The sequence below is a fragment of the Eretmochelys imbricata genome, chromosome 2 (assembly GCF_965152235.1).
Source record: "Eretmochelys imbricata isolate rEreImb1 chromosome 2, rEreImb1.hap1, whole genome shotgun sequence".
Lineage (NCBI taxonomy): Eukaryota > Metazoa > Chordata > Testudines > Cheloniidae > Eretmochelys > Eretmochelys imbricata.
This window is the reverse complement of record NC_135573.1, coordinates 257,728,355-257,739,649: the sequence shown is the minus strand read 5'-3', so window position 1 is coordinate 257,739,649 and position 11,295 is coordinate 257,728,355. Positions and strand designations below refer to the sequence as shown.

Sequence of the window (11,295 nt, the reverse complement as noted above, 5' to 3'; positions counted from 1 at the left end):
CAAACACAATACCCTTAACTAAATCTAAATTCCATTTAAAATCCCTAAACTGCTCTATAAAAACAGAAGTAAAGTAATTAGAATTACCATTCATTAAAAATCAAAATGTGTTGAATAGTCTTATTAACAAAATCTCAACAGCAAGGTCAGAATATTTTCAGCATAATGAATGGAGGGTGTGTATAGAATAAAAGGTATTTTTAGCAGCATGGGAGTCAGGCTGCACTGACTTATACCTCTTCCAAGCCCAGAGAAGGCACTGGGGATTGCACAGGGTAGGGATGAGGACAGATTTCAGTTCATTTTTAGTCTGTAGCAGTGTCCATTGATTCTTGAAAGATGGGTTTCTCTGCTGTTTCTAATTATTGTCCAGAATATTGATGTGCACAAAAAGCATGGCTGATGGATACGGGTCCCCATTCTTGGTCAAAAGATGAATGTGGCGGTAGCCTGGAATGAGTAAATACACAGACACGAGCGTTCAGTTTCAAGTCCTGATGTGGTTGCTACTCTGAATGTTTTACATGCAACAACATGGGATTGGATGTAAAGACGTGAGAAAGCTGCTTATTTTTCATATGCAGGAGTAGGGGCATTTCTACTGCAATGCTAAAGAGTGACTGTCCCACATCACTTCCATTTCCTACGCCCGAGTCCTCTCCTTCCCTGATCTGTAACTTTGGGCCATATATAATAGGTACAATAGTGCACTGTGTTATGGTACAATACGGTGATATGATATGGCTCCACAATTACACTTTACGCCGCTTCTACAGCTCTTTCCATCTGAGGATCTCAAAGCCCTCCACAAGCATTAGCTGTTCAGTGAATACGTTAGGTTTAAGTGACTTGCCCAGCAGCTCACAGGCAGTGGGAGAGCCAAGAATAGGAACCAGGAATCCTATTACTGCCACCCTGCCCTAATCACTGCTTCCCTATAGATGCTACTCCATAAACAATATACGCTGATTGTTTTTAAAGGTCCCTATTTATCCAACCCTAATTACAGTGGTTATTAAGTTGCTAGGAATACAATGGGCAGAGTTCACATTTGACCAGAAACTGGGTCTGATCCCACTACGCTTACAATAGATCACTCATGATCACAAGTGTTCAGACGCTTGGTTTCGTATTGTGCCTGACCCTGACGGGAGTGAACTGCCTTCTGAATTAACACCACTGCTTCCTGTAGTACCTGGCCTTTCGGAGGCAGGCCGAAACCATGCTGAAGTGAGGCTGCTTTATTTCAGAGTATGCTCAAACCACATCCTGTTTCCTGCTGAATGAATGCGAGTGAATCCACTGTGCGTGTTTTCCTTTGTTACAATGTATTACTTGGGTCTCCAACACAATGACACCATTCCGCAGAGGCCAATGTACTGGTTTATGCTGGGCCTTTAAGGGAAGTCTCTGGAGGCCACGTTACCCTAATCCTAACAAAGACTCAGGCAGTCACTGAACGAGCAAGTGGTCCCAGGGTAACAGCTGGTCGTGTGGGAAAATCCAGGCCGTTAGCCTCTCTAGGGCACCGCTTGTTTTTAAAGGGCCGAGCCAGTGTGGCTTGCTCTGCTACAGACAAAGCTCCTTACCTTGTTTTAGACAAGTAAAGGGGATGGTGTACTGTCCAATGAAGTCATTTTTGGTTGATACATCGAAGTCTTCCACCACAAAACGGACCAGAGCAAGTTCGGGGACATCAATGTCAAATTCAAACTCTTCATCCCAGTTTGGGTTAAACCCTGAGCAAGGGAGCAGAAAAATAAAAACAGTCATGCCAAGTTGAAATAAAGATGGGCTGTCATGCTGGGAGATATGCTCCCGCTCAGCCACAAGCTAACACGGGGTGAAATTCTCTGGCCTGCATTATGCAGGAGGTCAGACCAGTTGATCTGAACGGTCTCTTCTGGCCTTAAAATTCATGCATGAAATCTCAGTCCCACAGAAATCAATGAGCATTTTGCCACTGACCTCAGTGAGGCCCAGATTTCACCCTAGAAATCTATGAACTGATTGGAACAATGTGAACCACAAAATAATCTGACTGAAATAAGCGTTTTCACTCTACTGGGGCATTTCTGACCATACTTTGGCTCATGGGGTCCCCTCTTCTGCCACAAGACCCAGTGGCTCTCTTCTAGTTGTGGGGGATTTGCCTTCTCCTCTTGGTACTCTGCAGAAGCCCTTCCATGGTGAACTAACTCGGAGGCTGTAAATTCCCATTTAGGAATAACCAACATTGACTCCGGTTGAGTGTTGATGTCAAGTAGGTCACCAAGGTGAGCAGAGATCTGCAGGATCCAGTGCTGCACAAGTATTCTCTGAATTGACCCCAGGAATTCAACAGATAAATCTTAAGGGGAAAGAGAAAATCCCTCTTTCATCCAAAATTCCCTGCCTACCTGTTGTGAGTACATGGCACGGCTACCTGACCTAGCACAAACTGTGGTTCATAGTGTGTCTTTTCAGAAGCAGCAGGATACTTCTCCAATGATGTAGTGGGTGGTTCAGATGCAAATTGCAGCTGAAATCAGCAAAACAGTTGTCCCATATGGGGTTAAGTCTAAGACGAACAGGAACAAGTGCAACAGTTCAGGAGAACAGCCCTGAGGGCCAGGGAGAATTCAACAGGCCCAGCCCTGCAGTCTTGACTCAGGCAAAGCTCCAACTGACTGAGTAAGCAGTTCTGCCCGAGGTAGGATTAGGTCTCTGTCCAACTGGTTTATAGTTTTGATTCGGGATTTCTTTTCTGCATACGGACAATACCACTTTGTCAGTGATGAAACCGAGTGAGATCTGCTGCAGCTTTTCTTTGTTAGACCCTTTTTAACAGAAAGAACTGCTGAAGTTTCATTCACCAGTTAGTAAAAGAAATAGCGCAGCTGGAAGGGATTATCGTCATCTCCCCTCTCCAGTGATAAAACAGCGTCAGCTTTTCACAGAGAGGAGCCCTACCATAAACACAGCTCTGGGCCCCCACCTACACCCTGAGAGTGGGCTGGTCACTAGCTGACCTGAGATCCAGGTCTGGAGTTCAAAACTGGCCCAGAGAGCTGGAACAAACCCCAGATCTGAACAGTGGATCTGGAGCCAAAGGTGGTACCTCTGGGGTTTCTCTCCATCTTCAAGGGATTGGACAATCTGGTTGTGAGGGACACAAGAGCCACCCCCTCTTTTGGATCACTGATCATTCCCAGCGTCAAACTCAAACCACACGTTACCCTTTGTTTGACTCAGGCCTCTGGTTCCATCCAGGAAATGCCAAAAAGAAGAATAGAGGCTGCTCTGGCCATATTGCGGCCTGAGCAAAAGCAGCAATGTCTGGGGATCTGGTAAGAGATCCCACAAGATCTCCAGCCCAGTCTGATCTGTTGTAAAGGTCTGGGTCAGCTGGAGATGAGGAAGTGTGGCCGAGTGCATAGGGACCTAGGCTGACAGTCAGAAGCTTCCTGCCCAGCTCTGATACTGACTCACTGTCTGATTTTAAGTAAATCACTGAGGCTACCTTGTGACTTGGACAACACATCTATGCTGTGGGATAAGAGGCAGTACGAACTCCCCTGCGCGCGATACTCAGATCAGCTACCCAGACCCAGGAGCAAGTAGATGGTGAATGGAGTGAGCTTTGGCTCCACCCATAAAGCGCTGACCAGCACAGCTGTGCTGGTGCAGGGGGTGTCAGAATTTGCTGCTGGTTTGGGTCAGCAGCACATGGCTGTACCCCCAAAGCTAGAGGGAAGCAGAGAGGGAATCATGCCTCAGCAGTGTGGTTGCCTCCTAGCAAGGTGCATAAGACAGGGCAGCGTTAACAATTAAGGTCTCATCTATGGCATTCGGTCCATTTAGATTTTGTGGGAAGGCAAGATAGTCAGCGACGGGCGGATGTGACAGCATTAGCCCCAGGACTATGCTTTTGTCACTAGGGGATTTGCACGTGCAAAGCAATAGCTCAGCATTGTACTCTATGGCCCCTACCTGGTAACAGCCTAATACTCAGAAATCCTGAGCATTCCCAGCTCCTATTGAATCTGTTCCCTGATTTGGGATTTGTTCCTGCAAGGTGAGAATACCCCACTGACTTCAGTGGAAGCTGAGGGCACTCAGGCTCAGATCCGCAGAGCTGTTTAAGTGCTGATGGGGGTTAGGTGCCCAAATACCTTTGAGGATCTGGGCCTCAGGGCCATGCAGGACATAGCCCTTGATGTAACTCGTATCAGATTTCCAGCTCAAATAGTGACAACAACAAATGTGGAATTCCCATCCCATTTTGCAACATTCACTTAGAAGTCCCTGTTTCTGTAAACATTCCTGCCAGTAAGCTCCCCGAAGTCACCGGGAGCGGGGTGGGGGGGGGCACAGCAGCTCTGTAGATCCAGACCTTGTGATGGTATATGCACAGTGCAGAGTTTGGTGGGAAAGTTACTGACGTGGTTCTAAACTCACAGCCATGTGCCTGAAAGGAAACGGACAAGAACTTTTGCAGCGGGGCCATGTTTTACTAACTGAAATCTAAACCAGGAAGAAAGGAAAGGAGGAAAAGGGAAACACCGCTAGCCCTGGAGAAAATGTACACGGTGTTTATATGCACTTGGCTTTGATCCCACACAATAATGTAGTCTCTGTGTGTGTTGTGAGCGGCGTATTTCCCTGTCTCTGTGAGGAATGTGTGTGTTGATTTGACAGCTATTTACTGCCTGGATCAGTCTTGCAGGAAAGGAACCTAAGTTATTTCTTGCTCTAGGTATTTATATGGCCCTCCTCAGTGCAGTATCAGATAGCCTCACTGTTACTAATGATCCATCATCACAACAGCCCGTGAGGAAAGAAGTATTATCGTCTCCATTTTGCTGATGGGGAACTGCATGTAGGAGAGAATAAGTGACTTGCCCAAGGCTCTGAGGAAGTCTGTGGCAGAGCAGGAATTGAACCCAGCTCTCCAGGGTCACAGGCTGTAACCACAAGGCTTTTCATCCTTCCTCCTAGACATCCATGATGTATGTGAATTTAGCACCAGTGAAAGGTGCCAGTTTGGCTTCCCTGGTGAATTAAGTCCTGTATTTATCCACAGGACAGATACGAAGCTTTCCCCAAAGAGTGTAAGCTCCGTGCTATGAGGAGGGTGGTTCAGTCCACACGGCCCATTGAATGGGTGACACCAGACTCGTGTACAGAGGGGACAGATCCCAGCAGACAAGTCCAGGGGCAAGGGAAACAGTGGCATAGCCAGTGCAGAAGCATACGACTGTGGCCTCTCATGAATCCTCTCCGGGCTTGAGAGCAGGCCGCACAGTAGCTTCCTTGCAAAGGACAGGCTGATCCCGCCAGAGGAAATTTCTTCCCTTCTGAAAAGCTATTGAGGCCTGAGCCCAATGGAAACAAATCCATGAACTTATCCTGTATTTGCACCAGTGTTAATGAGCTCAGGATCTGGCCCACTGTCCATAACCAGGAGCTTAGGCATGGCAGCAGGCCCAGATCTGAGCCTGCTGTTCTGTACCATGAGCTGTTCTGGTTAGGGGAGGCCACGATTAGCTGCACTTTGGAGCATGTCATCACATGAAAGCATGTTAGAGTGTGAATTACATGACATTACTTGCGTACAGAGTGAAACCATGCCAGCAAGGTCTTGGGATGCTCTGATGGCGTGTGAAGCTAAGCTGTGATACAGAAATCCCTCTTACCGTTGTTTTCAATTACTTTGGTTTGTTTCTTGTCATTGTCCCGCTGGACCCCATGGATCTCGACTGTCACCCTTGCATCAACGATGGAGTTTTTGCTTTTGTTCACCTTGGGCAGCTGCTGGCCGGAGATGATCTGCAGAGGAAGCAGAGGGGACAGTAGCACACGTTCAGGATGAGACTTGATTTTCAGAACTGTCATCTCTTTTCTCTAGGCAATATCCTTTGGGAACACAGGGTCTGCCATAGCAAGTCAGACCACAGTTCTCTCAAAACTTGCATCCTGACTCCAGCACCTGATGCTTCGGGGAAAGGTGTGAAACGGCCACAGTATTCTTGGTCAACTGTGCAATGCTCCAATAGCCCTGGCAAGGGGCAGGGAGAAGGAATTCCTAATGGACCCCTGCTGATGAGCGGTTTATACCCTGAACTAATACTGAAGGATGTTTGCCAAATAAATGCTTGTAACCATAACAATAAATAATGACATATGAGCCTTGACTACCCTTGTTTTATCCTTTTCACACGTTTTATACTAAACCAAGAAGGTGAAGTCATGAAAAGAGAGTGCTTTCTGTGAGCTGGGCTCTGCCACCCCAACGCATTATTATTATAATTTATTATTTGAATTGTGATTGTCTTAGCAGCTGCAGTCACAGATCAAGACCCCACTGTGCTAGGCACTGTTCAAACACAGAACAAGACATCCCCTGCCCCAAAGACCTTATAGTACCATAGGCCCCAATCCTACCAAGATTTACATATCTTCTTCCCTTTAGGAACACTGAATAATCCCAATGACTACTCTGTGCATCAAGTTAAGCATGTGCGTGAGTCTTTGCTGAACTGGGGCCTTACTTTCTGAGTAGTCCCTTTGGCTTTGAAAGGAATTCTCGCAGAGGCCCCAATTCAGACTGAAGTCAATGGGATTCATGCACATGATTAACAACTTTGATGACTAGCGCTGGATTTAAGCAGGAGTTTCAAACTTGGTGAATCGGGGCTGTGAAGGTACTGCTCAGTGTGGGTAGAGGTGGCAGAATTTAGATCTGTAGAAGCACACAAAGTTGGCGTTGCTGTTACAATTTTCCTACTCCAATTCTTACTTTAATCTGGAGTTTCTTCCGCATCCACCAGACTCCTTCTGTGATGGATTTTGGATTGAACTTGGATTGCTTGTCCCGAAGGAATTCTGGCTTTAAGACATACCCAGAAAACCCATTGTCCTGGAATCGACCCTGATAAACATCCATTTCTGGGCCTGGCGTCTGGAAATTCAAGGCAACTGGAACAAAAAAATAAAATTCACCTTCCTGTAAGCCAGCACAAGTGGTTTTCTAGTGATTTTTCACACAATACAGCTACCTTCATGCATATAAAGATTTGCCTTCGTGATCTGCAGCACAATAGTGATAAACTTCGCTTCCTACAGCCCTTTTCACATGAGGATTTCACAGATTTTAAAGGGACCATCCTGACCATCTAGTCTGACCTCCTGCATAACACAGAATTTCACCCAGTGATTCCTAAACTGAGACTACACCGTCAGGTTGAAATGGAGTGTATCTTTTAGAAAGACATTCAATACTGGTTAAAAGACTTCCAGTGCTGAAGAACCCACCACATCCATAGGTAAATTGTTTCAATGGCTAATTAACTCACTGAAAACTGTACTTTTCTTCCAGTCTGAATGCATCCAGCGTCAGTTTCCAGCCATCGGAGATTTTTAGGCCTTTGTCTGCTAGATAAAGAAGCTCTGTATTTTCAGAAATCTCCATGTAATTACTTAGACCCAGATCTTCAAAGGTATTTAGACACCTTTGGGGATCTGAGCCTTATAGACTGATCAAATCACCTCTCAACCTTCTCTTGGCTAGACTAAATAGACTGAACTTCTTTACTCTCTCACTATACGGCATGTTTTCCAGACCTTGAATGATTGTGGTAGCTCTTTTCCGAGCCCCTCTCCATGTTCTCAACACCTTTTCTGAAGTGTGTACACCCTATCCAGTAGTGGCCTCACAAGTGCCGCACACAGAGGCAATACAACTCCTCTGCTTCGACTCGATATTCCTCTGCTTATACATCCGAGGATCGTCTTAACGCTCCTTGCCACCACATGGTAGTGGGAGCTCATGTTTAGCTGGTTTTCCACCATGACCACTAAGTCCTAAGTGCCCTACAAAAATTAAAGACAAAAATGATCCTCTCATTCACGCCTCTATTTTTCCTCTGATAAATAAAACACAAATAAATTAATACAGATTTCAGAGAGAGCTGTGTGCACGCTCAGCACCTTTGAAATCTGCCCACTTACTCGGGTTCCCAAATATGGATGTAGGTGCCTAATTTTCAGCACCCATGTTGGTCTCAGTGAATTCTCCAAAGTCACAGCGGTACTTGGGAATAGAACCCAGAATGCCAGACCCTCAAGCACTTTTTCTAACCATTGGACCATCTTCCCCCCAGGGGGGTGGGGAATGGGCAAAAATATTTTATTTCATGAGTAGCTTCTTGGAGCCCTTGTTTTCACAATTTGTTTTTGAAACATTCGTATCTCCTCAAAGTTTCAGTGTTCCACGAATTTTAAAAGAGTGTTACTTTGTGTTAGATCTGCTACATTTGGACCCAGGAGCTCACCAGCTAAGGCACAGACAACGGGGTAAATAACCAGCTTGCTTATTCAGCTGCTGTTGCTGCTTACTCTGCCACACTATATTCCTCCACTACTGTGGGTCTTGAACCATACTGGTGCACTCTAGTGCAGTGTTTCTCAACCTTTCTGATACCAGGGACTGGCTTGCTGCCTTCCTGAACTGTGTCAGGGAGATCTCAGGAACCAATGCCAGTCCAGGAACCGGTCATTGAGAAATACTGTTCTATCAGTTAGGCATGGAACATGCACAATTACATTACCTACATTAGGTTTCAGAGTAACAGCCGTGTTAGTCTGTATTCGCAAAAAGAAAAGGAGTACTTGTGGCACCTTAGAGACTAACCAATTTATTTGAGCATAAGCTTTCGCGAGCTACAGTACAGCTGTTGTTCACAAAAGCTTATGCTCAAATAAATTTGTTAGTCTCTAAGGTGCCACAAGTCCTCCTGTTCTTATTACCTACATTACGCTTTGAATACAGGAAGCAGCTACAGGAAATGAGGAAGTATGGAGCTTCAGAGTGACAGCACAACACTGGGACTCAGGGGATCTACATTCATTCCTAGCTAGCTACAGGTTTTCCGTCTGACCTTGGGCGCGTATCTTCTGACTCTCAGTTCTCCATTTGTTAAACACGAATACCAAGAGTTCACTATCTCACAGAAAACAAACAACTCACGACAGATATGAATCATGGTTGTTTAATGCATTGCTAGAATGTGCTCAGATACTGCAGCGATAAGCGCAGTATAAGAACCTGCATAGCACAGCATAGCGTAGTATACTAGAGCAGAGGTGGGCAAACTACGGCCCGCAGGCCACATCCAGCCCGGCCCCTGAGCTCCTGTCTCGGGAGGCTCGCCCCCAGCCCCTCTCATGTAGTTACGCCACCACGCGGGTAGCGGGGCTGTGAGCTCCTGCCGTTCTGAGCGGCATGGTAAGGGGGTGGCGGCGGCGCGAGGGGCAGTGGGGGGTTGGGTAGGGGGTCCCGGGGGGCAGTCAGGGGACAGGGAGTGGTTAGAGGTGGGGGGTCCTGGGGGGCAGTCAGGGGACAGGGTGCAGGGGGCGGTTGGATGGGGCGGAGGTTCTGGGGCAGTCAGGGGTCGGGGAACAGGGGGGGTTGGATAGGGCATGGGAGTCCCAGGGGGCCTGTCGGGGGCAGAGGTGTGGATAGGTCGGGGAAGTCAGGGGACAGGGAGCAGGCAGGGTTGGATAGGGGGTGGGATCCCGGGGGGGGGGCGGTTTGGGGCGGGAGGTCCTCTCTTCAGGGACTGAGGCCACACACAGGTCAATCAAATACTAACAACATTTAGGTCCCTGTTGATCTGGTTCCGATTTTCAACCTGGTAGCTTTCAATTGCACTTACTGATCTGACAGCCAACGTTCCACAAGTCAACTGGGTTATAGTTGGAAGAATCTGTCCTCCAGCCAGCAGGATAGACCCGGCTCAAATGCCTGATGTTATGATGAATAAAACTGGTTCCTAGAGAAACAGATACAAACACCCTTTTGAGTGATTTGTGCTATTTCTATTCCTTTTTAATGATATGCAGCCCCTTTACTTGCCTACTTAGCCTGTCTTTTAACTTTGCATAGAACTCTTCTGTGACATACCAGGGTACAATCCAGACTAATGAGCAGCTGCGTCACCCCACCCTGTAACCTGGGGTGCCCTTTACAATGCCTCGCTGCTGTAGCCTCCAACCTAGACTGCTCAGAAACAGCCTCCAGCATGTAAGTCACGCCGAGTTACATCTGTGTGTGCGCTGCAGCCAACCAAACAATGGCTCTTACCAGCCTGATTATATTGCAGGGTGATCCCAACACCCCCCCACCATCCTGGATTTCCCCCCAAAAATGTATGTCCTGTATGGCCCAGCCCTCGCCTGGACAGTACAAATATTCTGAGTCCATTATTCCTTTAAGGGAATAATATGCACACAACTTGTTACCCCACAAGGAGTTACCCAGACACTTCAACTTGAACACACTGGATTAGATAAAACAATAAAACAAGTTTATTAATGATAAGGAGATAGATTTTAAGTGAGTCCAAGTAATGAGGCACACAAGCCAGAAATGGCTACCAGAAAAATAAAGAGAAAACACTTCCTGGTGCCAAACTTAACGTATTCTATTAGATTCGAAGCAGAGTTTTCTCACCACATGTTTTAGCAGCAGTCTTACCGACCAAACTCTTCAGGTCAGGACCCCTCCCCCAGAGTCCCATGGTGGCTTCCTTTATCTCTTCAGGTGCAGTGAATGGGATGGGTAGGGAGAGAAAGAAAGGAGTGCCTTGGGGTGTTTGTCCCTCCTTTTTAAAATTTCTTGAAAAACATTGCCAGCTGAGACCCAGGAAACACAGAGCCTATGTGGAAGGATATTCCCTGCTGGGTTTTTTCACCTGTTTGAACTTCCTTTGCTGTCCCTCCCTCCTTGATGACTCAGCTTACTGCTAAAATACATATTAAGGCAAGCACATATTCCTTTGTTTAGGACTGACCTGACTTCTGCATGGGCAGGGCTGTGGGCTTTGGAACATGTGTTAATAACATCATAGAGGGAAATCTTATCACTTCTCAATGTTGCCACACATACTTTACCAGGGCAATATTGACCAGCAAATTATGAGTTTATAAATGATTCCTCATGCGGCACACCTTGTACAAACGTTATTACAATGGTGTATAGAGTGTGAACACAGGAGTATATTCTGTCACCACTTCTTTCCCTTTATCAGACACACTGTCACAAAATCACTTCCACTGCTTCTTTCGGTGACATACCCAGCCAAAGAGACCAAACCTTTTAGGTGCCTCCTCATCCACGTTTGATCACTAATCTGGTGGTGATCACTCCAAAGTGGACTCTCATTTACTAAGTAAATTGAACCCTCGCCCAAACCTGCAGTCACTTTGCATGCAGTTCCCATCCTGAGCCACCATTGCTGGGAACTAGAGCAG

General features: G+C 46.6%; 1 protein-coding gene across 1 annotated transcript in view; it reads right to left on the bottom strand.

The window, feature by feature from the left end:
• Window positions 1-261: 261 nt before the first annotated feature.
• Window positions 262-11,295, bottom strand: part of PLCD1 (phospholipase C delta 1) — a 79,762-nt gene continuing 68,728 nt past the window's right edge. Inside the window, exons 11-15 of the mRNA XM_077809515.1 lie at window positions 9,699-9,815; window positions 6,782-6,960; window positions 5,679-5,811; window positions 1,590-1,739; window positions 262-450 (exon numbers count right to left, since the gene is read on the bottom strand). Coding sequence (XP_077665641.1) covers window positions 359-450; window positions 1,590-1,739; window positions 5,679-5,811; window positions 6,782-6,960; window positions 9,699-9,815 — 671 coding nt within the window. The 3' untranslated portion in view covers window positions 262-358. The remainder of the gene's footprint in view (window positions 451-1,589; window positions 1,740-5,678; window positions 5,812-6,781; window positions 6,961-9,698; window positions 9,816-11,295) is intronic.